Source organism: Bos taurus, chromosome 13 (genome assembly GCF_002263795.3).
Source record: "Bos taurus isolate L1 Dominette 01449 registration number 42190680 breed Hereford chromosome 13, ARS-UCD2.0, whole genome shotgun sequence".
Lineage (NCBI taxonomy): Eukaryota > Metazoa > Chordata > Mammalia > Artiodactyla > Bovidae > Bos > Bos taurus.
In genome coordinates, this window is record NC_037340.1 from 64,158,008 (window position 1) to 64,185,325 (window position 27,318).

General features: G+C 48.5%; 1 protein-coding gene across 2 annotated transcripts; it reads right to left on the minus strand.

The window, feature by feature from the left end:
* Nucleotides 1-1,326: 1,326 nt before the first annotated feature.
* On the minus strand, nt 1,327-25,209 carry GGT7 (gamma-glutamyltransferase 7). Of its 2 annotated transcripts, none has more exons than XM_015474184.3 (15): nt 24,985-25,209; nt 19,570-19,805; nt 19,120-19,271; nt 17,551-17,668; nt 16,615-16,682; nt 16,327-16,400; nt 15,576-15,772; nt 13,654-13,741; nt 11,994-12,121; nt 11,735-11,823; nt 10,879-11,028; nt 10,644-10,761; nt 9,742-9,879; nt 7,718-7,810; nt 1,327-2,060 (listed from the first exon to the last, which is right to left on the minus strand). In XM_015474184.3, exons 1-15 carry the CDS (start codon nt 25,151-25,153, stop codon nt 1,998-2,000), a joined length of 1,881 nt encoding a protein of 626 aa, XP_015329670.1. In that variant the 5' UTR covers nt 25,154-25,209; the 3' UTR covers nt 1,327-1,997.
* Nucleotides 25,210-27,318: the final 2,109 nt, after the last annotated feature.

Below are 27,318 nucleotides of genomic sequence, written 5' to 3' on the forward strand. Positions count from 1 at the left end.
GAGGTTGACAAACTATTGTCCTTAGGCCAAATTGGACCCTGTTTTTCTAAAATAAAGTTTTATGGATTACAGACACAGCCAACTGTTTAAGCAAAGATGAGTAAATACTGTAAGGACCAGATGGCTTGAAAGACTGAAATATTCGTATCTGGCCCTTTGCAGAAAAAGTCTGCTGAGTGATCCCTGCTCTAGGAAGAGTACACTGGTGCTCTTTCACCTCTTCACCATGGAATGTTTGCATTTACTGCTCTCTTTGTCTAAAATGACATTCCCACACCCCGCATCTAATACTTTCTGTCAATCTTGCTCATCTCATTATCTGGAGGAAGCTGATCCCACTCCAAAACAGAACGAAATTACCTTTCCTATTGTACTTCCTCATAGCTTTCCTCATAGACCGTATCATGATGGCAATTACCCTAATTATCTGGGTCCTTACTTATTTAACGTTTGACTTCCCCTATAGACTGAAAATCCACAAACAAAAATTTGTCTGTTTTGTTTTTTTCAATCCTGAATCTCCAGTGCTTAACAAAGTACCTGTAACATAATGGGTAGATAACATTCATGCATGAATGATATAACCTGTAAAATGTATTTATTATCTGATATATACTGTGTAAAGTATGCTTTATAACAAACAGTTTACCTAGTAGATGTTCAAATGGTTAAGAGCATAGATTAGGAGTTCAATATCCTGAGACTGAATCCCAAGTCTTCCATTTAATACAGGAGGAACATTCAACTAGTTCCTTAACTTCTTTTCACCATCTGTAAAATGGGAATAACATCAGTACCAACCTCATGAAGTCTGTAATGAAGATTTATAATGTAATTAATATTATCCACATAAAGCATTTAGCATACAGCCTGGTACACAGTAAGTGTTCAATAGAGTCTATCATTATAATTATTGTTATTAATTATTTTTATTAGTTTTAGTCTTGGATGCATGCTACGTGTTAAGTCAGTCGTGTCTGATTCTTTGTGACCCCACCAGGTTCCTCTGTCCATGGGATTCTCCAGGCAAGAAAACTGGAGTGGGTTGCCATGCCTTTATCCAGGGGATCTTCCTGACCCAGGGATTGAACTTACATCTCTTAATTTCCTGCATTAGTAGGCGGGTTATTTTTTTATGATTAGCGCCACTTGGAAGTGGGAAGCACTTGGATAGCAGTCTTGGATAGATGGCAGATATTGTTATGACCTCCACAAAGTTCATTCCAGCTTGCCCTGGAGTCAGGGCTATTGCGATAAGGTGAGCCAAGGTCTCCTCTCTCATTCCCCTCCCAGCACAATGAAACATAAATCAAGTCAGAGCCATGGTTAAGCAATATTCTTTCTTTAATTCCCTTTTGCAAATGGAAGCCCCTGGGCTGGTCCCCACCACCACCCCTACCCCATACCCTGGGGCCCCCCAGATGTAAGGCCCCCACCTCAACCTGATGGGAGGAGGAGAAGAGCCCTCCCCCTCTCACTTCCCTAGGATGGTCCATTAAAAAAAATCCTAGTCATTTAAGAAATGAGGCTGGGGACAGGAGAAAGGAGCTGGAAGACAAGGCCAGGTCAGGCCCAACTGGCAATGTTGGGGTGGTGAGGACTCTCGAAAAGGGTTTGCAAGCACATCCCTAAGCTCAGGGCCTGCATGGCCGAGGGAAAGGAGACAGACAATCTGACTCCTCAAGGTCCTGTGGACACTGACAACACCACTGCCACCACCACAGGCCTCCAGATGGAGAATTTTCCTGTTACTCTGGGATAGGGTTTGCTAAGCATCCCCTCTGGCCCCTGATCTGGGGCATCCCTGGGGTCCCTCTGAGACCAAACCTGGGAGAAGGAGGGACTCTAGGAACATGCAAAGGCAGGGAGCAGAGACTCCCGCCCCACCCCGCTGCTCTACAGGATGGTAGCTCCGGCTGCATCTGGGCTCCGAGGGTCCTTCACACCGATGATGAAGTTATTGGTTCTCCGGCTGCCATGGACCCAGGATAAGACATCTACCTTCTCCACGTGGTGACCCCTGGCTTCCAGGAACTCAATCTCTTCCTCTGTGAACTCACCTGAAAACCATTCCCCAACATACACACATTCAGAGAGTTTAGAGCAGGGGTCCCCAACCTCCGGGCCATAGACTGGAACCTCCTTGTCAGATCAGCAGTGGCATTAGATTAGAAATAAAGTGAAAGTGAAAGTCGCTCAGTCATGTCCAACTCTTTGCAATCCCATGAACTATACAGTCCATGGAATTCTCCAGGCCAGAATACTGGAGTGGGTAGCCTTTCCCTTCTGCAGGGGATCTTCCCAACCCAGGGAGTAAACCCAGGTCTCCTGCTTTGCAGCCAAATTCTTTACCAGCTGAGCCACAAGGGAAGCCCAAGAATACTGGAGTGGGTAGCCTTTTCCTTGTCCAGGAGATCTTCCCAACCCAGGAATTGAACCGGGGTCTCCTGCATTGCAGGCGGATTCTTTACCAGCTGAGCTCTCAGGGAAGCTTTAGAAATAAAGTACTCAGTAAACGTGATGTGCTCGAATCATCCCCAAATCATCTCCCAGCCACTCTAGTCTGTGGGAATATTGTCTTCTACGAAACTTATCCCTGGTGCCAAAAAGGTTGGGGACCACTGGTTTAGGGCACTGGCTCTAACGAGCTGTGTGACCTTGGCAAATTGTGTTACCTCTCTGAACCTCAGTTTCCTCATGTACAAAATGGGTATTATCTGAGAACTTACCACATAAAGTTGTTACAGGGACTAAAGCAGATATTACACACAAAGCACAAAACTCAGAGCCTTGAATATAGTAAGTGATCAATAATGTGTCGTCATTCTTAATATTGGAAAAAGGGCTTGGCTTTGGGGGTCTCATTCCATCTGTCTAGGCCAAGCTGCCTTCATTATTTGCCAGCATTACCAAACAGTCCGCTAACTGGTCTTTGTACTTCCAGTCCTGCTTCCCTACAGCCTATTCACACAGCAGCCATTAGTCAGACCATGTCACTTCCCCTACTCAAAACCTCCCAACAATTTTGATGATTCTTAGAATGAAATCCAAAATCCTCACCTAAGTCTCTAAGGCCCACATTATCAGGAAACTCGCATCTCTTTAAACTCCTCTACTCACTTCCTTTTGCTATCTTCCTTGCTTAACTCTGCTCTAGCCTCCTTAAGTAAATAAGTGTTAGTCACTCAGATCAGATCAGTCGCTCAATCGTGTCTGACTCCTTTCGACCCTATGAATCGCAGCACGCCAGGCCTCCCTGTCCATCACCAACTCCCGGAGTTCACTCAGGCTCATGTCCATTGAGTCAGTGATGCCATCCAGCCATCTCATCCTCTGTCGTCCCATTTTCCTCTTGCCCCCAATCCCTCCCAGCATCAGAGTCTTTTCCAATGAGTCAACTCTTCGCATGAGGTGGCCAAAGTACTGGAGTTTCAGCTTTAGCATCATTCCTTCCAAAGAAATCCCAGGGCTGATCTCCTTCAGAATGGACTGGTTGGATCTCCTTGCAGTCCAAGGGACTCTCAAGAGTCTTCTCCAACACCACACTTCAAAAGCATCAATTCTTCGGCGCTCAGCCTTCTTCACAGTCCAACTCTCACATCCATACATGACCACAGGAAAAACCATAGCCTTGACTAGACGGACCTTTGTTGGCAAAGTAATGTGTCTGCTTTTGAATATGCTGTCTAGGTTGGTCATAACTTTCCTTCCAAGGAGTAAGCGTCTTTTAATTTCATGGCTGCAGTCACCATCTGCAGTGATTTTGGAGCCCAGAAAAATAAAGTCTGACACTGTTTCCACTGTTTCCCCATCTATTTCCCATGAAGTGATGGGACCGGATGCCATGATCTTCGTTTTCTGAATGTTGAGCTTTAAGCCAACTTTTTCACTCTCCACTTTCACCTTCATCAAGAGGCTTTTGAGTTCCTCTTCACTTTCTGCCATAAGGGTGGTGTCATCTGCATATCTGAGGTTATTGATATTTCTCCCGGCAATCTTGATTCCAGCTTGTGTTTCTTCCAGTCCAGCGTTTCTCATGATGTACTCTGCATATAAGTTAAATAAACAGGGTGACAATATACAGCCTTGACGTACTCCTTTTCCTATTTGGAACCAGTCTGTTGTTCCATGTCCAGTTCTAACTGTTGCTTCCTGACCTGCATACAAATTTCTCAGGAGGCAGATCAGGTGGTCTGGTATTCCCATCTCTTTCAGAATTTTCCACAGTTGATTGTGATCCACACAGTCAAAGGCTTTGGCATAGTCAATAAAGCAGAAATAGATGTTTTTCTGGAACTCTCTTGCTTTTTCCATGATCCAGCAGATGTTGGCAATTTGATCTCTGGTTCCTCTGCCTTTTCTAAAACCAGCTTGAACATCAGGAAGTTCACGGTTCACATTGCTGAAGCCTGGCTTGGAGAATTTTGAGCATTACTTTACTAGCGTGTGAGATGAGTGCAACTGTGTGGTAGTTTGAACACTCTTTGGCATTGCCTTTCTTTGGGAATGGAATGAAAACTGACCTTTTCCAGTCCTGTGGCCACTGCTGAGTTTTCCAAATTTGCTGGCATATTGAGTGCAGCACTTTCACAGCATCATCTTTCAGGATTTGGAATAGCTCAACTGGAATTCCATCACCTCCACTAGCTTTGTTTGTAGTGATGCTTTCTAAGGCCCACTTGACTTCACATTCCAGGATGTCTGGCTCTAGGTCAGTGATCACACCATTGTGATTATCTAGGTCATGAAGATCTTTTTTGTACAGTTCTTCTGTGTATTCTTGCCATCTCTTCTTAATATCTTCTGCTTCTGTTAGGTCCATACCATTTCTGTCCTTTTTTTTTTTTTTTTCATTTCTGTCCTTTATCAAGCCCATCTTTGCATGAAATGTTCCTTTGGTATCTCTGATTTTCTTGAAGAGATCTCTAGTCTTTCCCATTCTGTTGTTTTCCTCTATTTCTTTGCATTGATCGCTGAAGAAGGCTTTCTTATCTCTTCTTGCTATTCTTTGGAACTCTGCATTTAGATGTTGATATCTTTCCTTTTCTCCTTTGCTTTAGTTAGTCACTCAGTTGTGTCCAACTCTTTGTAACCCCAAGGACTGTAACCCACTAGGCTCAACGGTCCATGGAATTCTCTAGGCAAGAATACTGGAGTGGGTAGCTATTCGCTTCTCCAGGGGATCTTCCTGACATGGAGATTGAACCTGGGTCCCCAGCATTTCAGGCAGATTCTTTACTGTCTGAGCTACCAGAAAAGCTGGCCTCCTTGCCATCCCTCAAGTAAGTCAAACATGCTCCTACTTCAGGGCTTCACATCTGCTATTCTCTCTGCCTACAATGGTCTCCTACTAAATAATCACAGAACTGGCTCTCATACTTCATTCCAGTTTTCAAGAACTTTCCTGACCACTATCTAAAACAGCAGCCCCTGTCATCTTTACCTGCTTTATTTTCTTTCAAAGTACTTACTGCCACCTGCATCTTGCTTATGTATTTACTGTGTCTCCCTTCACTAGAAAACAAGTTTTTGAAGGCAAGAATGCTGTCTTGCTCACTATTGAGCCCCACTGCCTAGGATAGAGTGAGGACACAGTAAATGTTTAAAATATAATGGATAAATGAACAAATCAATCTCACTCTCCTGCATAAGTTCAGGTCTTCATCATCTCTTACGTGGACCATTATCTCAGCCACTTTCTTGTGTTTCTCTGATTTAAGTTCTCTTCCTTTCAATCCACCTTCCCTACATAAAACAAATCAAGTCATATTCACCTCCTGCTCAACTAGATAAAGTCCATACTTCTTAACATGAACTTCATGGTATGCCATGTATCTTCACCTCCAACTGCGCAACAAAAATCTGATCTTCTTATTTCCCCAAATGGGATGATCTGGGGGTACTTCTTGAGATAAAGACACACATTAAATAACATTACATCACCAAGTTGGAAACGTATTCCCTTTGGGGTTCATTCACTTTTAGTCCTTTTGATAATAGAAAGGACTACATCCCAGTCTAGTCTCTAACATTTCTAATCTTTTTCTTTAAGAGAGAGCAGACCTCAGAACCATCTGTGGGCAAAAACATCTAACTAAAACCTAAAAAATCTGATTATTTTTATAGCTGTTTACCATCTGTTTGTGGCAAATGATGCCATTTTTCCATTTGTGGTTATAAGATTTACTTTTAAAATACACTTAGGTGAAAAGGGAAGTCCATTTGTAGGCACACGTTATGTAAATAATGCTTTAAATGGCAGGCAAATGTGGCAAAAGTCATGAAGGTACTGGATAAATTCTGAAGTTTGGGAAACCATGTCTCTAGTTCAGCTGGCCTCTTGCCTGCTCTCCGAACCATTTTTTTCTGTCTTTGCCCAAGGTGTACCCCCCTCCCCCTGGTCCAGAATGTTCTTTACCTCCACATGCCAAATTTCAGCTCATACATCAAGGCCCAGCTAGTTGTTACCTCTTCCATAAAGCCTTCCAGAGCCCTCAAGTGCGTGAACTTTCCCTTCACCAAGCCTCCACTCTCCGTATCCTTAGACTTGTGTGTCCTTCCAGGGAGGGCTGGAATGAGCACCCCTCACCCCCACAGTAACTTAGTAACCAGATAGTAACTCTATCTGGTCTCGATAGAGACCAGAAGATAGTAGTTGAGCAATATTCATTTTCAAGGAACTGACCTCATTACCTATCAGCTGGGATCCAAGGGACATTGGCCAACTACAGGGTGTAACTACTCAGTCCAGGAGATACCAAGAGCCATGAAGTAAAAAACTGTATCTGATATTGGTTCTGCCATTTATTGGTTTACCTTTGACTAATTAATAACCTCTGTGAGCATCAGTTTTTTTTTATCTGTAAAATGGGGAGATTGAACAAGCAAGGACCATGTCTCATTCAATTCTGTATCCCTTTTGGACTAGCATAATACATTGTGCTAATAAAAACTTCTCAAAGGTACACATACTTCCCCAGTTATGAAATTAAGCGGGGTCCAAAATTAAGCACCCATCCTTCTTAGACGAAAGTCTGTCTCCTCACCATAATCTGTAAAGTCTTTGATCTGGCCCCTGCCTGCTTCTCTGATCTTATCTCACCCTCACTAACCCTGGTTTCCTTTCTACTCCTAAACCACCAAGTCCATTCCTGCAGTGAGTTCTTTGTATTTGTTCCCTTGGCCTACATTCCTGCCACAGTTCTTCTCCTGGTAGCCTCCTTCCCACTCTTCAAATCTCAGCTTAAATGTCACCAAAGAGAAAGCTTCCCCAGTCATGGAGTCAGTCATATATATCATCCTGCTTTAATGCTCTGTGGAGAATTTATTTCACTTTTTCACGTTTCCTTATTCTCCTGTAAGCCTGTAAATGCAGTGTCCCCAGCACCTAGGATAATACCTGGCACACAGTAGGTATTCAGAACAACTGTTGAAGGAACAGTTTGCAAAATGAACAACTATATCTTATTTTACAAATGAGAAAACTAAGGCTCAGAGTGGAGACCTGCATTTTGCAAGGCCACAGACAGGAAACGACAGGGTAGATTTCAATTCCCAGACCTTTCACTGTTCTGATAGGAGTTGGTCGAAAGAAACCTGACTTTCACTGGTGGGGAGCTGGTGCCGGTCGGGGAAGGGGCACCCTTGGGAGGAGCCCCTTTCTCCACCTGCCCTGTGCCCACCCCATGGGGACCTTTGCTCTTCACTCACTGTCCACCTGCAGGAGGTTGGTCTGCAGGTCTGGGTGCAGGCGACCACGGGCCAGGCTGTCACTCAGGTTCCGGTTCAAGGTCAGGACGTTCAGCAGTACCTGCAGGCAGCCAAGGGGCAGAAGTCAGGGCTGTCCCAGAGGTGTAGGTTCAGGCCTCCACAGCCCTTGCTCCTGGTCCAGACTCCTTAGTATTTGAAACATTTACACCAGGAGTGTCATCTGAGTTTCTGAACAGCCCAAGAAGACAGCCAGGCCTGTGATGACCGTCTCCATTTCACAGAGGGGAAACCAAGGGCCAGAGAAGAAAAGGGATTCATTCCAGAGTTTGGAAAGAACTAGGGAAGAGGCACCACTAGCGCCCAGTCTCCTTTAATACAAGCCGCAGCTCTCCTCCCTTCTTCTTGGCCAGGAGAGGGCTAGTAGATGGGAGTGGTCTAGGGTACACGAAGTGTGAGTAGGCTCATCAATCAAATTGCCTGCCCATCCTTTTTTTTTTTTAATTTAGATTGGAGGATGATTGCTTTACAATGTTGTGTTAGTTTCTGCTGTACAACAATGTGAATCAGCTGTAAGTATATATGTATCCCGTCCCTCTTGAGCCTCCTTCTCCCCATCCCACCCCTCTAGGTCATCACAGAGCACCAAGCTGAGCCCTCCCAGTGTTTTACATAGAGTAGTGTGTGTGTATATATATACACACACACACACATATATATATATCAGTACTACTTTCTTAATTCATTCCACCTTCTTCCCCTACTTGCCTGCCCATTCTTACTAAATTGAACTTAACTTCTCTGGGTCTCAGTTTCCTCATCTATGAAACAGAAGTAAGGATTCCTCCCAAAGTTGAGAAGGTTATAAGGTTAACACATATAACACTGCCTGTCACTTGCTAAAAGCTCCATGAATGTTAGCTATTGGTTATTATTTCCATTTTACAGATGAGGAGACTGAGATTCAGAGAGGTTAAGTGAATGCCCCAACACCCCACAGTTGGAAATTAGCAGCACTTAGGATGGGGCCCACCAGGGTCTGATTCCAAAGCCCAGGTTTGTTAACTCATCATCTGCCAAAGTACAGGTCTGGCACATAAAACAGATGCTCAAGACCTTCATGGAACTTAGTGAGATATTTTAGAAGGGAGCAGGCCCTCCCTTTCAAAATCAGACCCTGAAGAGGGCTGCTTGTTATTCGGATATTGACTAGAGGCACAATGGGACTTGACATTGACAGAACCCAGGCAGCCCAGATGCTCTCTGACCTCTCAGTTCTACTGACCCTGTGATTTCCCTGAAACCTGGGATGACATGGAGCTTCAGGGCTCCATTTTTACAAAGAATGATGTAGTTCATGTCCCCAGCGCTCAGGAGGGGACTGCCACAAAGCAGCCTCAGCCCATGTTTGCTGCGTGAGGACTTCCCTGGTGGTCCAGTGGTTGAGAATCATCTGCCAATGCAAAGGGACACTGGTTTGATCCCTGGTCAAGGAGAATCCACATGCAACTAAGGCAGTGTGCCACAGGTACTGAGCACATGCTCTGCAGCTGGAGAGCTGCAAGTACTGAAGCCAATGCCTAGAGCCCATGCTCCGCAGCAAGGGAGGCCACTGCAGTGAGAGGCCCACACACCACAGGGAAGAGTGGGCCCTGCTTGCTGCACCTAAAGAAATCCTGCACACAGCAGCAAGGACCCAGCACTGCCAAAAATAAACGTGCTTAGTTGCTTCAATTGTGTCCATCTCTTTGCGACCCCATAGACTGTAACCTGCCAGGCCCTTCTGTCCATGGGATTCTTGCGGCAAGAATACTGAAGTGAGTAGCCATTCCCTTCTCCAGGGGATCTTCTCGACCCAAGGATCGAACCCACATCTCCTGCATTGCAGGTGGATTCTTTGGTGTTGTGCCACTGGGGAAGCCCCCCAGAATAAATAAACAAGAGACGAGGACAAGTCAGAGACATGAGGGGCATCCACAGCCCGGGTCACAGCTTGACTCCTGGCCATGAAAGGCCTACCTGGGGGAACCTCACCTGGGTCAGGCCGCTGAGGCCCCGGGCAGCTCCATTGGCCCCCAGGGCAAGGTAGGTTCCACAGAGTCCTTCTGCTGGCCGGACCACAGTGGGCAGCAGAAAAGACAGTGGCCGCTTCCCTGGCTGCACCGAGTTCTCCTGTTGTCAGAGATCACAGGGGAATAAGAGGTGGACCAAGACAGGAAAGGCTTACTCCACCACTCTTCCAACATCTCTCCCTCTCCTGAACCTTCCACAGCCCCAGTTTTCATGGGGACCGCCCATTCCCAGGCCACAGTTTGCTGTTTGTGAAATGGGCAGGGTCCTTGGATAACCAAGGTAGATAATGGATCCCCTGAACTATGGAGCTGCTAGGGGGCTACCATGGGTGGCGGGAGAGGGATCAAGCCCAGAAAGAGGACCGTGAGAAGGAACAGATTCATCCCCACCCTGGGCGTCTCTATCTGTCTTTATCCTGCTGGGACCCAGCCCGCAGGATGCTAAGAACACTGCTCTCACAACAGATAATAATTCATATGTCTTTTCTCTTTGGGTCCCTCTTCAGCGCCCCTTCAGTGCTCAGCATCACACAGTCAGAGACCGCTAATTCTGCAAAGTACCCAAAGCATCCCAAGGTGGCCAATATCCTCACTATATAGTAGGTGAAGAAACTGAAGCTCAGAGAGGGGACAAGATTTTCCTCGGGTCACACAGTGAGACGGTGGCAAATGGGATGAGGTTTCTTGGGATCCACCAGGCTCTAAGCCCTGGACTTGAGCTGGGGAGGAAGTGGATACCTTGTTTAGCTGTTTTTCTTGATAATATAATTTCCTAGAAGAAGTGGGGAGGGAGGGGCAGTCATGCCACTGCACCTTCTTCCTAGATCTCAGGGTCCCCAGGGGAGAAAGGAAGCGAGGCCCTACCAGGCTGGGTGCAGGGTGGTTAGCAGTCCTGTTGGGCCAAGAGAAGTCCAGCATCTGGCTGTTGAGCAGGATCCCCGAGGGGGTGATGAGGCCGCTGCCAAAGGGTCTGTTCAGGGAGCTGGGGACAAAGGTCAGGGCCAGGTGAGCCCTGAGCCTGCCCTTATCCTACCCAACCCCCACCTCCTTCCTGGTCCCAATGATCCTTTGTGCCAGGTTCTGATTTGAGCCGGCATACCTGACCATGGCCACAATGAAGTCATCAGGGCCCATGATCAACACCTGGGCAGCCGTGGGAGCCCCATTGAGCTCATAGATGGGCAGGAGTGGGACAGGGGCTGCCTGGGAGTCATTGATCTGGCCCCGGAAGTAGGCAGCCTCCACTTTGCTGAAAAGATAAGAAGTAGGAGATGAACACACACTGGGCGCTCTTTACCCCCACCTACCACACTTTGTGGAGTCTCTTTGTGCAATTATTTGATTAATACCTGCTTCCCCCAGCCCCTGCCCCACTACTGAACTGTTAGGTCTATGAGAACAGAAGTTCACTTATTCCTGGCATATTGCAAATAAACAGGAAATAGTTATTGAATTGAATGAATTTATTTAGATGTTATTCAGGTTTTTCTGGAAAAAAGAAGAAAAGCTCCTTCTTCCCAGGTGGCACTAGTGGTAAAGAACCTGCCTGCCAATGCAAGAGATACATGAGATGCGGGTTCAATCCCTGGGTCGGGAAGATCCCCTGGAGGAGGGCATGGTAACCCATTTCAGTATTCTTGCCTGGAGAATCCCATGGATAGAGGAGCCTGGCAGGCTACAGTCCATGGGGTTGCAAAGAGTCAGACATGACTGAGCAACTTTCACTCACTGGGATCAAGAAAATTTGAGAGCTGTATGAAGTAGGCCACCTTGTTGTACAGATGGGGAAACTGAGGCACACAGTGAGGCAACTTGCGTCACACTGTGAGCTGGGGTTGAGCTGACATTTACTTGGGACTGCAGGCCTTACTGCTCCACCAGCTGCTTCACCTGATCCTTTCCCCACACCTGCCGCCACCTCTGTAGTACTCAGGGTCCTGCTCCTGGGGGCCCACCTGAGCATGTCATCCATACTCTCAGTGATGGTAGAATCGTAGATGGGATCTCCCAGTCTGCTGGCCAGAGCTAATGCAATCTTCAGGGTCTGTAAACAGAGCAGGTGTGTGAAGAGGCTGCCAAGCCCCTCCCAGCACCCACACGAGGATCTTCCTGTGTGAGGAAACTTGGAGGTGATTTAGTCAGGCCTTATGGCAGCACCCCATCCCCCGACTCTTGTGTCTCCAGACCCAGGTGGAGCGAAGGGGTCAGCTTTACCTCTGCCACCCAGTGAAGAGCCTGCTCCCGGGATACCAGGCTGGTGAGATTGAAGCCCTCGAGGATGTTGAGAGCACTGATGAGGGCAGGGCCTGTGTGTGGGGGTCGGGGACTGAGAACCAGGTGGCCTGAAAGGACAGGAAATGACCAATGGCAGGGGAGGGGTCAAGGCATCTCCACATCCCACCATCATATAGACTTGAGACTACTGCACTGAACCTCCTCATCAGATAGGGAAACTACACTGAGAGGCAAAGGGGCACACCCAAGTTCACATGGTGAGTCAAGTGCTGGGCCAGAACGTTTGTCTTTTGTTTCCTCTTAAGAGGAAATTAAGGCTCAGGAAAACAGTGAATTGCCCAGAGTCACACTGCAATCCATTGGCAGAGCAGAAACAGGGATTCAGATGTCCAGACTTCTGGTCTACCATATGTCTCCTTTCAGTTCCTCCCTCAGGGCCCCTGCTGGTCCTACTCTTGACACTTCTTAGAAATAGCAAATTTCTCTTCCAATTTGAGGTCTCTGGTATTAGATGTTTGGATATCAAAAGAATAATAATACCTGACAGATAACACTAATTAACTCATTTAATCCTCATAATGGGTACTGTTATCATCCCCCCATTTTACAGGTGAGGAAACTGTAAAATGAGGCAGCTGGTCCAAGGTTATAAGAGGTAAGGAGAGCCCAGAGTACTCAAGGTACTGGCATTTCCAAGAGAACCCTAGTCTGGGGAGGGCAAATGGAAATCAAATATGACACATCCAGTGCCCACTCTGTTCAGGGCAACTTCCAACATCATCTCATCAACTCCTCTTGGTATCCTGAGAGGCAGGTGCTATTATTATCTCCCTTTTAAGGAAAGAAACAAGGCTCAAAGAGGGAAGTGGCTTGTTTAAGGTGAATGGCACAGCTGGTACCCAAAACCAGGTCTTCTGGCTCCAAGGCTATGCTCATCCATTGCTCAATATTCCACCCCTTCTGGCAGAGGAATCAGGCCTAAGAGATTGAGGCCTGGAAACCTGAACACAGAAGCAGCCTCTGCTGGAGCTTGAGGTGATCTGGGCCTCCTGAGGAGAGAAGACCTAAGGGCCTTCTGAGGAACCCCGGAGCCCACCACTTTGGGTTCAACAAACATGGAGTTCACCTATGTCATAAGCTTGATTTTTGGGGTTCCTCATTGGTTTTGAGTTTGGTAGGCTCAGTTCCTTTCCTCTCCAGGGCCTCAGTTTCTTTTTAGCGCAATAAGGAGGTGGGCCTCTGACTGTCTGGAAGAGTTTGTTCTAGCACGAAGCTAAGATGGATACTGATCTTAAGGACTCATCTTAGGAAGTACAGGCAGTGACAGAGGGGCTGGGGAGGGGGCTGAGACGACACAGAACCCAAATCAAGAAAACCCATGGCCAGAACCCCAAACCCTAGGCTTCAGCCTTTGACCAGACCTCCCTCTCCATCTCCTAAATATTTGGGGTAACTGATCCCACGACTACTTCAGAAGGTAGGCTGGCTCTGGCTTGCTTCAACGGTTGGCTGCTTAGGCAGCTCATTGCCTCAGTTTATCTCTTGTGAAATGGGGAGGAGCCACTAGGCCAAAAGGATGTGGCCATGGACTGGGAGGCTTCTCCTCAGTGGGGACCCTGGGAGCTGAGGGAGAGGTCACCTCTGTACACGCCACACACAGGCTTCTCCAAGAGGGCACTGTAGTTGCTGAAGTCCTCCTCAGTTATGACGCCTCCTGCGTGCTGAGCCTGGAGAGGAGAGAATGACCCCCCACCACCGTGAGTCACACACCACACTGGGAGCATGCAGTGTAGCTTAAGGTATATGTTTGGATCACACACAGATCAAATGTTTACAAATTTTGTGCCTTCTGCAATTACCATCATGAGCTTTAGTGGCTATGCGAGGAAAAAGCACTGACATAAGCACCCAGTGTGTGCCAGGTGGTGTGCTGGATACGATCTATGAGTGACCTCCTTAGCCTGGCATCCAAGGCCCTTTGTGACCTGGCCCTTGCCTACCTCTCCCACTTCACGTCCTGCTGCTCCCCAGTGAGCTCTGTACAGCAACCAGTGGCCTGCAGGTGCTGGACTCGTGACTCTATGTCTTTGCACATACTGCCCCCTGCCTATGTAGAAAGATTTTCCACTTACGGCAGCACTTGCCTAGGAGCTATCAAAGCTGAATTCTGTATTTCGCTATAATCAACTAAAGTCACTCCAAAATCATGAACTGTGGATGACCCTGGTAGTAACAGCCCTTACTGGACATAACTGAGCACTCCACTGACCAATGATCCAATCTTGTACAAACCTATGGGCTCATTCTATCCAACATGCTATTTTTTAATCCTAAATTACCATAACCACTAGGAATCCCCTCCTTTTTTTTTTTTTAAGTACTTTTTTTAGAACTTGAAACCTCTGGTTTCTAAACTACCCTCAGTGACCTACACATTGAATTTCTTGGCTTTGTCTGATAAGTTAATAAACTCAACTGTGGGAAAGCTCTGATGGTCTTTTGTTAGACTTTTGCTCATTCCTTTCTCCACCACCAGGAGAAGATATGCAACCCAGAAATCAGGGCATTTCTTTTCCATGCCACTGTGATTGGTTTGGGAATAGACCCATAATGGGCCAATGAGACCTAGTCTTGAGGCTTTGCTAGAACTACTGGAGTGAGAAGGCTCTTTCTCTGGGATGGCTTGCTGGAAGGATGGCTAGTGAAGAGCAGGTGTGGAAAGGATCTGACAGAGAGTGACTTCAAATAGAGGAAAATAGAGTTGTGAGACGGAAAAAGAGAGAGACTAAGTATGGATGGAGCCCCTGGACCCAGGAGATCTAAAGCCAGTACTCTGCTGGGCTTTCCAGGGAAATCCATTTGAGATGGGTGTCTATCACCACATCCATAACACCAGTGCCCAGCACTGAGGCTGGCACAGAGCAGGTGCTCCATGTATGTAGAATGAATGATGGGTCTGTTTAATTCCCACCCCCAATGAACAAATGAGAGAATCACTCAGTTGGTCCCTGAATCCTTATCTAGAACATAATTTTCCATTGGTGGTTTTGAATTATCAACAATAGTCCAGAATCTATTACTGCTTCAGACTAAGACTCTTTGGAGTAAGTTGGTAAGCCCTTGTGTCAATCTTCCCTAATCCTGAGAGTCACCAGTGATGACTGTGTCTCCCTAGAAAACCCAGGGAGCAGGGTGGGACTGTGGGCTCAGGGAAGCTGAGGCTGATCCTGGGACCCCACTAAGCCTGGGAGGGCAAGGACAGCCCACTGTACAGGTTGGTCCCAACACTGGGGAGCTCAAAGATACCCCTCTCAATCAAGACAAACTATTCTCGTCACCCTAGGAGGTTCTTTGTGCCTCATCCCAGTCAACTCCTCCAATCCCCAAACCACTGATCTGATTCTGAGGTTAGTTAGTTGCAGCTATTCTAGAATTTCAAGTGAATGGAATCCCCAGTAAACACATGTAGAAAGAAAGCGGGGAGCAAGGGGGAAGAGGACTTCCCTAAAGTAGGGTCCTCCGAGGCAGGGCGGGGGTTGGGGATGTGCTACAGGTGCTTACCTCAGCCACCATCTCCAGCGTGAGGTTGCCACCTGCGTAGAAGGCGGCGGGGCCGTAGGTGCCAAGCACCTCCAGCACGGCCGCCAGGTCAGGCCGTCGAAGCAAGGAGCCAGGTAGTGGTGGGTGGCCCATCGGCAGGAACGTCTCACGGAAGCGGTCAGACGCATTGGGTGGCGGCTGTTCGGCCAGGGCTTGGGCTGCAGGCAGGGACGCGCGGCTAGGCTGGGGGCGTAGGGACTATACGCGCAACAGGTAGGGTGGATGAGGGCTGAGAGGTCGGTCGTAAGACCTCAGGCCCCTCCAGGAGCCTGTTACCGAGGAGGTGGGTTGTATATGAACCCCTCCCAGATCCCCTGATTTGAGACTCCCTCTCAGAGATGTTGCCCACTGGTAAAGAATCTGCCTGCCAATGCAGGACAGGCAAGAGGCACAGGTTGGATCCCTGGGTCAGGAAGATCCCCTGAAGAAGGGAATGGCAACCCACTCCAATATTCTTGCCTGGAGAATCCCATGGACAGAGGAGACTGGTGGGCTACAGTCCATGGGGCTGCAAAGAGTCCAACAGGACTGAAGCGACTGAACACACACACACACACACACATACAGTGAAGATACCAGTGGTGTGGGGAGGGGGGTCTGAGGAGCCAATCGGAAGAGAAGCACTTCCTGGCTTCGGACCCAAATCACAGAGGTTTCCTCTCCCCTCTCCATCAACCTCATGCCTTTCCCTCCACCCCCAGGCCCCACTGACCTAGATCATGGGTCACGTTGAAGCCATCTTGGGCCACAGCTGCTGCAAAGGCCAGGACTTGGGACCATGGCAGCCTGGGGGAGCCGGAGAGCAGGGGGTGGAGGAAGTCCTGGGGGAAGGAAGAGGGGTCCTGGGGGGGAGGGGGGTTCTTGGGAAGGAGAGTCCTGGCAACTGAAGGGGATATTAGGAGGGGGAAGTTGGGAAGGGGAGAATCTAGAAAGGTAGGAGAAGGCCACCCAAGGAAGAGTGCAGGCAGGGGTCCCTGGTCCCCAGGGGGAGAATCCTTACCTGCCATAGAGCTGGTGAGCTTCATGTAGCCCCTTCACCATTCCGGGAACCCCCACCAAGAGCCCAGGCTGGGCAAGGCGGGCAGGTGAGGGAGAGAGGAGACCAGGTCACTGGAAGGGGGGGTGCTGGGCTGAACTCCGCAGAGCCCCAAGCCAGGGATGGGGGGCTGGCACAGGGGAGAGACACAGGCCAAGTATCCCAGAGGAGGGACAAGCTGTCCCCAGCAAGCATTCCTCCCATCTCCCTGATTTCCTATCAGTAAATGCAGAAAGGCCTCCTTTCTCTGTTATAACCGAGAGATTTATAAATTAAGCAAACCCTTTTAAGGGCTGAGACAACAACTTAGATGGAAACCTGTCTATATTGGATTACACCTACTCTTGTCCTTTAGAACAGTGGACAAGGGACCTTCATTTAACCTTTTCATTATCTTACCACCATTACTCTGAACTGTGATAATTCAGGGGTGTGTTGGGCTTTTGCTACTGCACTAAATATCTATTTCTCCAAGTTATTCTATTTCCTCCTTTGCATTCAGTAGATAGTGGGTTTGCTTCCAGCAGTTCCTCTATGATCTTCCAATATGTCAGGGACTGGGAAAGTCACTGACAACAGCCTCAGAATGAGATGTGTGAGTGATAATGCAGCTATTTTGTGACATCTCAGACTACCCAGTGGCCTTTCTTCTTCCTTTTTATGTGCCAGATAGGCAAGGTCGCCAGAGAAATCAGGTGTTATTTACTGCATGTTATCACTCAGATTTTTTGGTGCATTATTTTATTTTGGGGGGCTGCCTATCTCCCTCATGGCCTGAGATCATCCTACTTAACTCTTTTCCTTTTCCTTGTCTCCATAGTAAATATTCAGCAAAGTAATGCTGGGGTTAGCAGAAGGGCAGTAAAGGGAGACACTCCCCCTTCTCACCAGGGTCCCCACCTTGGTCTCCCAGGATCTCTGCAGGGCCTCTTCCCTGAGAGCCCCAGGTGCAGACTCCCGGAAATCAATTAGGTGGCTCTTATTTCGTCGGATGTCATGTACCAGCATCACTCCCCCACTAGGAGAGACACAGAAGATGATAAGATGCCACTCCTCTGAACTAGTAACCTGCCACACCTCAACCTCCCCCATGGTGATGGCTGTAGTCTGTTTGTCATCTGGAGTCAGGGGTCTGAGCTCCCTCTCCAGCAGGGGTTCGGAGCCTGAGCTACCTGCCCAAGATGGGGAGTGAAATCAAGGGGTTTGGGAACCCAGAATCCATGGACCTCTTCCAGCCTGTTACTGGAGACTTTAATCCCTGATTAAGAAAAACCCAGACTGGGAGAGCAGGACATTCTACTCCCCCTCCCCCATTCCTCACCGCCCCCACCAAGCTGGACCCCTGCCAGCTTCCTGCACCTGCCTCTGTGGTATGGCCTTACTCCCTCTCACAGGACTGAATTATGTAAGCACAGACCATACACAAAAGTTAGGGCCTGGAGGGCTGGTCTTGCAGGAGCCAAGATATGGACTTAATCAGCCTGCCCCTTGTCTATGGTTTGTTTCCATCTGAGATGGGGGTTACATCTGAGATAACTGGTTTGCAGCCGACTCATGTAATAGAGAAAGCAGGACAGATAAAAGGGAATGGTAGGAACTATGGCCAAGTGGACAGTACAAGCCCCATCATAGGAAGCAGCTTCTATTCAGCTCCAGATAACTGCAGCCACATGAGAATGTAGGCTCAGTGTTATCAGGTCTCCTGACTGTCCAAGAAATATTAAAGATCTAGATTTTTATGAAAATTCTCAATTTTTTAATATCAGCAAACAAATTTTTAAAAATTTAAGGGTGCAAACCAAACCAGGCTGTGTGCTGGGGGTGGCCCGTGGGTAGCCAGTTTATCATCTCTGTTTTAGGAGGTTTTACCCTGGGGTAGGGGCTTCCCAGGTGGTGCTGGTGGTAAATCTGCCAATGCAGGAGATTAAGAGACGTGGGTTCCATCCCTGGGTCAGGAAGATCACTGGAGGAGGGCATAGCAACCCACTCCAGTATTCTTGTCTGGAGAATCCCCATGGACAGAGGAGCCTGGAGGGCTATAGTCCATAGGGTCACAAAGAGTGGAACTGAACTGAATGAGCATGCATGAACCCATGGGGTTGGGTGGGGGCGGACAGTGGTATTTTTGGAGGATAGAGGATTCATTGCTTTCATCAGACTCACAGGGATTTGTTTTAAGGATTTGTAAATCCTAAAAGTTCAAGTATCACAGTCTTAATTAATGACAACATACTCCCAGATGTATACCTCAGTTTATAGTTTTATGAAGTCATTTTCCCAGTTAAAGAAAAACACCTCCTCTGACTCCATGAAAAGACAAGGGGGTAAGATTGGGTGGAGAAAGAGCAAAGGTAAGGAGTTGGGGCCTTCTCCCCTCTGCTCAAACTAGACCTCCCACATGAGGATGATAGACCAAGAGACAGAAGTAGCCTTGGGGCACCCCAACTCTCACAGCTGGGAGCTTCTTACCCGCCCAGACCAGAACTGTGTGGAGCCACGATCCCCAAACACAGCGCCGCTGCGACAGCCGCGTCCACGGAGGATCCCTGTTTACTGAGCACCTCTATGCCCAGCGATGTGCAGCGGGCGGCATCAGTCACCACAGCGCCCTGGTGAAAGATCTGGAAGGGACAAGGAACTAGGTGGGACAGTAGGAGACCCCCTACCTCCCTAAGTCACCTCCACTAACCCCCCCGACCCAATCCGTTCCCTTCTGTGAGCTCTGTCCCCCTCACGCCCGGGAGCCCCTCCCTTGAGACCGTCCTCGCCCCAAGTCACCGCCCTCTCCCCTTTCTATTTGCTGACCCCCTTCCATCACTCAAGCCCGTCCTCGGTTCCCACGGCCTCCTCCAGCGCTTCCTCACCCCACCTCTCCTGGTTCTCTCCGCTCCCTCTCCGATCCTCTCCCCCACCCCTCACCTGGGGGTCCCCGAAGTAGATCTGCATGATAAGCGCCACAGTGACCCCGGTGGCAAAGGTGAGACAGGCCGTGACGATCACCGTGAGCCCATCCTGGCGGCAGGAGCACTCGGACGCCGCGGCGGAGAACGGATCTTTGCGCGTCTCTCGCAGCGGCGACCCGTCCTGGCTGCCCATCTCCGACGACGACGAAGGCAGCCGCTGCAGCCGCGCCGACTTCAGGAATGAGTCCGGGTCTGCGGGCGGCGGGCCGGGGGTCTGTCTGGGCTCCTCTCACCTGGCCCTACCCCGTCTCTAGGCGGGGCTGTTCTGCGTCTCTCCCCTCTCTCCGCCCGCGTCAAACAGATGCCACCAGACAGCACTGCCCCCCTTTCAGCGTCTCTCCGAGGCACCCCAGGGAGGGCGGAGTGGGGGTGGGGAGTGGTCCCAGATTGAAAAAGACTGGGGCCCCCCAACTGGGCAGCAGGGTGGCTGGATTCCCTCCCGTCCCTAGACCAAATTGCCTGGGACCCAGGACCCAGCGCTGAGAACACTTCCTGGAGAGGCGGGGGTTGGGCTCTCCCTGGAAACCAGATCCTGCCCTAGCTGGGGCCCAGCCTTCTAGGCCACGAGGCGGCTCCATAAACCTAGTGGACAGGCCCTGGCTTCCAACCTTGTTTCCCTGATCCATCCATCCATCCATTCGTTCAATAAATATGGTGGGTCTGCTGTTTGTCCGGTCCCATGCTAGATGCTAGGGGAAAGGAACAGACAGTTTCTGCCCTTTATGGGTTTTGAAGACCAGTCGAAAGAAGATAATAAACAAGTAAACAAAGGAGTATATCATTACAAGTTGTAGCAGGTACTCTGAAGAAAAAGAAGGATGACAAGGTCCCACTGTATAGCACAGAGAACTATATTCAGTATTCGGTGCTAAACCATGATGGGAAAGAATGTGTGTGTGTGTGTGTGTGTGTTTGCAGGCTTCCCAGGTGGCACAGTGGTAAAGAATCCACCTGCCAATGCAGGAGATGCAAGAGATGTGGGTTCAGTCCCTTCTAGGTCCGGAAGATCTCCTGGAGGAGGAAATGGCAACCCACTCCAGTATTCTTGCCTGGAAAATCCCAAGGACAGGGGACCCTTACGGGCCACAGTCCATGGAGTCACAGAGAGTCCGACACAACTTGGCGACTAAACAACCACTCAGTTGATTATGTTTGCTTCCAACCCTCAGCACCAACACCAGAGTCTGTAAATAAAACTGGAATTTACTCAACAAACGTGTTAAATTCCCACTGTGGATCCAGAACTCTCCTTGTCTCCTAGAGGTTTCAAATGAAGGAAAGGGTTTTGAACTTATATTTATTGATGCTAACTATACTAGGAACTTTATATACATTCCCTCCACTCCCATAACTTCTGAGAGCCCACTTTCTCCATTATACAGAAAAGTAAACTGGGGCTGAAGAAGGTGATACTGCCTGCTTAGAGTAAAAAATAAACAGACAGCAGAATCAAGAGTCTCCATAACTTGAAAACGTCTTTTCCATTGTTCCGCATGGCATCAGGAGCCAGTTCTACCCTCAAAAATGAAACTTACACACTAATTCAAGTTTATATTTCCAGGCACTTGTCCTTAAATCTGTTTTTCCAATCAGATATGAGGAGCCATAAGACAAAGGTTCTATGGCCCCATCACAATTAGATATATTCAAGGCTTCTTATTCTACCAATCATTTATTATGAAGATATAATATAAATACACATAAATATGAATATATATAAATACATATAATATATGAATATATAATATAAATATATAATATAATGTATATTACATATGAATATATAAATATATAAGTGAATATCATTTTCCATTTATTCAATAAAAATATTTACTGGGTACCAGCTGTGTTAAGTGGTGGGGAGAAAATACCATTGATTTTACTGATGTGTAAGGACAACAGGAAGACACTGGGAAAAGGCTAGTTTGGGACCAGAAGAAACAAGTCTTTCAGAAGAAGAATGAGTTTAACTTTTGGCTATTCTGAATTTGTGGGACAACAGCAGGAGTTATCTGAAAGGCAGTTGGCTTAGTAGGCATCTAAGTCTTATTTGCTTAGACACCATTCGTCATTCAATTTTCTTTTACAGAACACCAATTCCCCTCTCTCATTCCTCATTCCCTCCTCCTGACCAGAGTGAGTATGTAACCTAGTTCTAGCCAATCAGAACAGGGACCTCAGTACAGTGATTGGTTCAGATGCATGTGACCAGCAACAGCACCAATGATACTTAGACTCCGGTGTTGTTGTTGTTTTTTGGTTGCTTGCTAGAATACTGGGAAAGACAAAGACTTTCTTTCTGTCTAGGTTGCTAAGATGATAAGATGTAAGCCTGTTACTGCTGGGGGCATCTTACCCCCACAAGATGAGAGGCTTTCTGAAGATGAAGCCCACAATAATGAGGCAAAGCAAAAGATGGAGAAAAGCCAATTCTTTTTCAAGTACTTCATTGCAGCTATGCCTGAAGCCCTATATCCTGAACTTTTCAGTTATGCTACCCAGTAACATTCTCAGTTTTAGCTGGGTTTATGAGAGACGAGGGGCTTCCCAGGTGGCACTGGTGGTAAAGAACCTGCCTGTCAATGCAGAAGGTGTAAGAGACGCAACCCCTGGGTTGGGAAGATCCTCTGGAGGAAGGAATGGCAACCCACTCCAGTATTCTTGCCTGGAGAATTCCATGGACAGAGGAGCCTGGCAAGTTACAGTCCATAGGGTCAAAAAGAGCTGGACATGACTGAAGTGACTTAGCACAGCACAGCACATAAGAAACAAACCCTAAAATAGTTTATTTGCTAGAACTCAGGAGAGAGAGCTTAGCAGGAGACTGGGATCATACCTGGCTTGCTTATTCCCTTGAGGGGAGAATCATTAAAGATTTTTGAAATAGGGAGTGACAGATCAGAAATGGGGGGTGGTGGATGGATTGAGTTGGGAGGGGTGGGGAAGAGGGAATGAGGCAGGAAGAATAGCTAGAAGCCTATGGGTAATACAGATCAAAGAGGATGGCAGCTTAGTCTACAGTGGTGATGCCAGGGATGGTGAGATGGAATTTGGAAGATACTTAAGAGGGGGACAGAAAGCATCTGATTACCATCTGGAAATGAGAGGAAGGGAGAGAACCATGGGTGGCTCCAGGGCTTCTACCCTGGGACAGGATGAATGGTAGTGTCATTAATTGAGACTGACGTTGGGGGAGGAACAGGTTAATGGGGAAGAGATGATGAGAACAGCACAGAACATGCTGAAGGTGAAGGACTTGCAGGACATCTAGAGGCAGATGTCTGGGAAAGAGAAGAACACATGGGCCTGGAACTCAGAAAAGAGCAAAGAAAGTTCTCCCCAATCTTGGAGTGGTCACCATCTAGCTCCGTTACCCACAAAGCCTACTGCAGGGTGCCTGACACTTGGTTCTGGGAAACAGCAGGCTAGAGACTAGCTGGGCACAACCAAAGTCCTGTATAAGAGGATAGGGCAGTGCCACCCAGTGGAGCCAGCAGATTGAGAACATAGGGGACATGTTAGCCAGTAGGGTGGTCCTGCTGATTTAGAGGAGCCTTGGGGCTTGGAAAATAGTGATGGGAGACATGGCTACACAGATAGGATGGCAAGGTCCTTGGAACCTTAGCACACAACTTGGCCTAAACAGCAGGTTCCCAGAAACTCCAGTGACCATGGTCTTTGCGGGATTTTTGTACACTTGTGGGCAGAACCTGTATTAACTCCTTAAGGAACTCCCTGAGGTTTAAGAATTCCCTCCCCTGCCATTCTTTCATCTTGAGATCTTCTCTTTCCATTCATTTATTTCTTCAACAATTTTCGCTGAGAGATTAGCACTGTGCTGGATGGTGCATAAAAGATGGTGAACAAGACAGCCATGATCTCATCCTCATAGGGCTTGTAATCAAAAGTCACCCAAATTAATAATCACCAGTTTTGACAAATGCTAAGACATTCATAGGAAAGAAGATTGGGAGATAGGCATTCCCACTTTTGAGCTGGAAGAAGAAACTAAAGCCCTGGTCAGGGTATGTGTGCCCATAGACACATAGTGAGTGGGGGCAGTGTTGGGACCAGAAGTGGTATTCTTGACTCCTGTATAAAGAACCTGGTTTCAGTCCTGGTATTCACCAGGACATATCCTCCCACTTCTCTCCTGCTTCCTCCTGATTCTCGGGCTACTCCCTTTAAAAAAGTTTTAATCTGCAGCTTTGACATGTGATGGCCATAAGCCTCCCCATGGTCCCCTCAAATCCCCTCCACGTAGGCTACAATTGAGTCAGGTTGACAGGGGCTGCTAGTCAGAGCCAGGTGACTGGAGAGTTGTGGAGGGGGGAAGAATTGGTGGTTGTCAGCCTAGGAGTAGCTACAAAAGGGCCAGGCTAGAGAGGGCTAGGCCAGAGAAGCGGAATCTGCCAGGCTGGTAAGGGACAGGGCTCAAGTGCAGGCACTGAGAGGAAAAGAGAGTGAAGCAGAAGGATGCTCTAATGCCAGGAAGTGACGTTGAGGGAATGAGGGATGGTGGGGGGTGGAGGGTGAAAAATGGAGGGGAGGACAGAGCTGAGCCACATGGACAGGAGAAAGAGCATTAGGGAAAAACTGCTCAGAGAGCTTTCAGCTCCAGGTCTCCCCCAGGTCCTGTTTCCTGCCTCCCTATTCCCACCTCTTGCAGTTCCTGTAGAGTGCTGAACATAACACAGTAAAATTCTGGAGCCGGCTTGCTCCAGGGTACCTTACTAACATTCTGGCCTGATCCACTGGTCTGGGCAGGGTGAGGTATCCACAGAGCAGTGAAGGTGCTCTGGTCCCCAAGGACTTTGAGAGGTCATATGGTCCATCCCCCTGTCTCCCAATACTCATCATTCACAGACAGTTGAGAATTATATTCTCCTTACCCCTCCCTGGACATAAAGAGATTCTCAGCTTCTTCTCATGGTCTTTCCTTCCCACAATCCCTGGCTGTGGGGAAGTTCTTCTCAAGACCTAGCCTCTATCCTTCCTGCTGCACTCTCTGACTTGATTTCTCCTATCCTGTTCTCTGTGACTAGAGAAAATCCTCTGCTGGGTGATCACAACTGTTCCTTAGGAACTCCCCTCCGACATTCCTTCCTTATTAGTTGGTTCTTCCCAAGGGGTAACCTCAACTCCTCCTACTGCGGTCCCCAGCATCCTTCTCCCTTGTCGCATTCTAAGCCTCCAAGGCAGAGATGCATCTCCAACCCCACCAGAAAATTAACAGAGACAAGGGAGGAGAAGGGCGAGGTCCAGGAGGAAGGGAATGAATTAGGGAGCTGGAGCTGGAGGTGATGCTCCGCGCAGATGAAGGAGGACCAGAGACGTCCCAGGGGGCAGGGATGGGGCAAGCGGGCCTCACCGGTATCCGGGTCTCCCAGGAAGGCATCCTCGTCCTTGCGGCCTCTCAGAGGGACCGCGGGCGCCGGCTCATCCTCCGGCAGCCTCGGGAAGCTGGTGATGCTCATGTAGTCCACCGGCGAGTAGGCGCCCAGGGCGCTCTCCTGACTGGCCTCGTTCTCCGCCGCCATCCTCGCCCGCGCCCCCCAGCAGCGCAGCGCCTGCCGGAAGTGCTGCGGCGGGGGCTGGGCGGGGGTGGGGATGGGGGGGCCGGGGGAGGAGGAGGGCGGGGCCTGAGCTCCTGGACGGCCGGGAGGGGGCGCCTCAAATCCTGACCCAGGTGTCGGGATTTGACCTGTCCCCTCCTGCTTAGCGTTATCAGCCTGCACCCGGCGCGTAGGTCGGGCTGAGGGTGTGGATGCAGAACCTGGAGGACGATCGGAGTAGCGCAGTGGGGAGTCAGAAGGGGAAGAGCACGCAGTAAGCGCGACCTTAGTGACTCGGGGCAACCTCACGCAGCCCAGGGACGAAACCTCTTCCTCCTTCCAGTTTGAGCTAGAAACCTCCTCAGACTCTAGGCTCCCTCATCGGCTCGCAGTCCAGTTCACTGACCGCAAACCTCTCGTCGACCCCAGATGCTGTCTCTAATGCCAAACTCCTCGAACCTCAGACCCCTTCTTGGACTCCAAGATCCTTATCTTCTATCTCATACTTCCTCCGACCCCAGAACCCTCTCTCGAATTCAGACTCCGCCTTCATCACCACCTCCGCCCCCAGCTCCAGCCTCCTACTTCAGCCACAACCTGCTTCTTTTTGAGACCGCTCCTCGGACGTCTCTTCTGGGTCGTCGGATCCTTCCCTGGACCACCCTCCTCAACATTTCGCCAACTCCTCTTTCAATCACAATCCCTTCTTGGAACCCTGACCTATTAGCAAGTATTGAGCTCATGTTAGGATTTTAAAAGCGGGTCTCTAGATGGCATTCTAGCAATCATGATTTAGTTGGCTGGAATGGAATCTCTGGAACCTGCGTGGTTACCATTATTTAAAGAGTTTTTTATGTGGTTCTGGAAAGGACACTTGGAGAAAGAAGAAATGGTGGTGGTAATGATACGGCAGGAATGGGCTGGGGTGGGAAAGGGTAGGGAATGAGTCTATGGGTTCTTCTATTCTGTCTGTGACAGCTTACAAACTGTAATCTTGGGCAAAATACCTAATTGCGTTCAGTATGGGTTTCTTCATCTGTAAAATGGAGAGAATAATAGCAGCCATCTCTGGTTGTGAAGATTAAATTACATATGGAAAGTTTTTAGAATAGGGCTTCACACCTACTTAACACAGTAAATGCCATAGTCTTTATCATCATTTCCTTAATCTCGTGGATTCTCATCTTGTCCAACATGATCCAAACACTTGCCACTCCGACAAATTCCAACTACACCAGAGCTTGCTCTACTACCCCGTCTCCAAGGACGGGATGTTGGTTCCCTTTATTATTAGGCCTTTTGTCCAAATTTCCATTTAACAGTCTATCTGCCTGTCTTCCAGTACTCACAGACAGATGAGAATCATATTTTCGTTACCCTTCCCTGGACATGAAGAGAATATCTGCTTTTTCTCATGGTCTCTCCTTTCCACAATCCCTGGCAGAGGGAGGAGGCTGGTTAAGCCCCTGGCCACATATCCCCTCCTCCCCCAACCTCAGGCTCCAGGCTTAGAGATGACTTTAACCCTGTGAAATCCCTTTGGGGTACAGCATCTGCCATACCACCTGTAGACAGGAGAGGGCAGCAGTGTGTTGGGAAACCACTCTGGAGCTTAAGAGAAGAGCTGGGAAGAGCAAGAGGTAGAGGGCTGCCCAGAATTTTGTGTGTGGGACTGGAAGAGGACCGTTTATACTAGGACCGTGTGCCTTTGGACTAGAACTATTTGCCATCACTTCATGGCAAATAGATGGGGAAACAATGGAAAAAGTGATAGACTTTATTTTCTTGGGCTCCAAAATCACTGCAGATGATGACTGCTGCCATGAAATTAAAAGACGCTTGCTCCTTGGAAGAAAAACTATGACCAACCAAGACAGCATATTAAAAAGCAGAGACATCACTTTGCCGACAAAGGTCCATCTAGTCAAAGCTATGACTTTTCCAGGAGTCATGTATGGATGTGAGAGTTGGACCATAAAGAAAACTGAACACTGAAGGATTGATGCTTTTCAACTATAGTGTTGGAGAAGACTCTTGAGAGTCCCTTGGACCACAAGGAGGTCAAACCAGTCAATCCTAAAGGAAATCAGTTCTGAATATTCATTGGAAGGACTGATGCTGAAGTTGAAACTCCAATACTTTGGCCACCT

Bases quoted from the DNA above. Each gene is read 5' to 3' on its own strand.
- GGT7 (XM_015474184.3), bottom strand. From the start codon at position 25,153: ATGGCGGCGGAGAACGAGGCCAGTCAGGAGAGCGCCCTGGGCGCCTAC. The intron at 10,762-10,878 runs GTATGCCGGCTC...CTTTGTCCCCAG, and splicing joins TTCATTGTGGCCATGGTCAG to CTCCCTGAACAGACCCTTTG. The intron at 2,061-7,717 runs GTGGACAGTGAG...AATGGTTTTCAG, and splicing joins TGCAGACCAACCTCCTGCAG to GTGAGTTCACAGAGGAAGAG.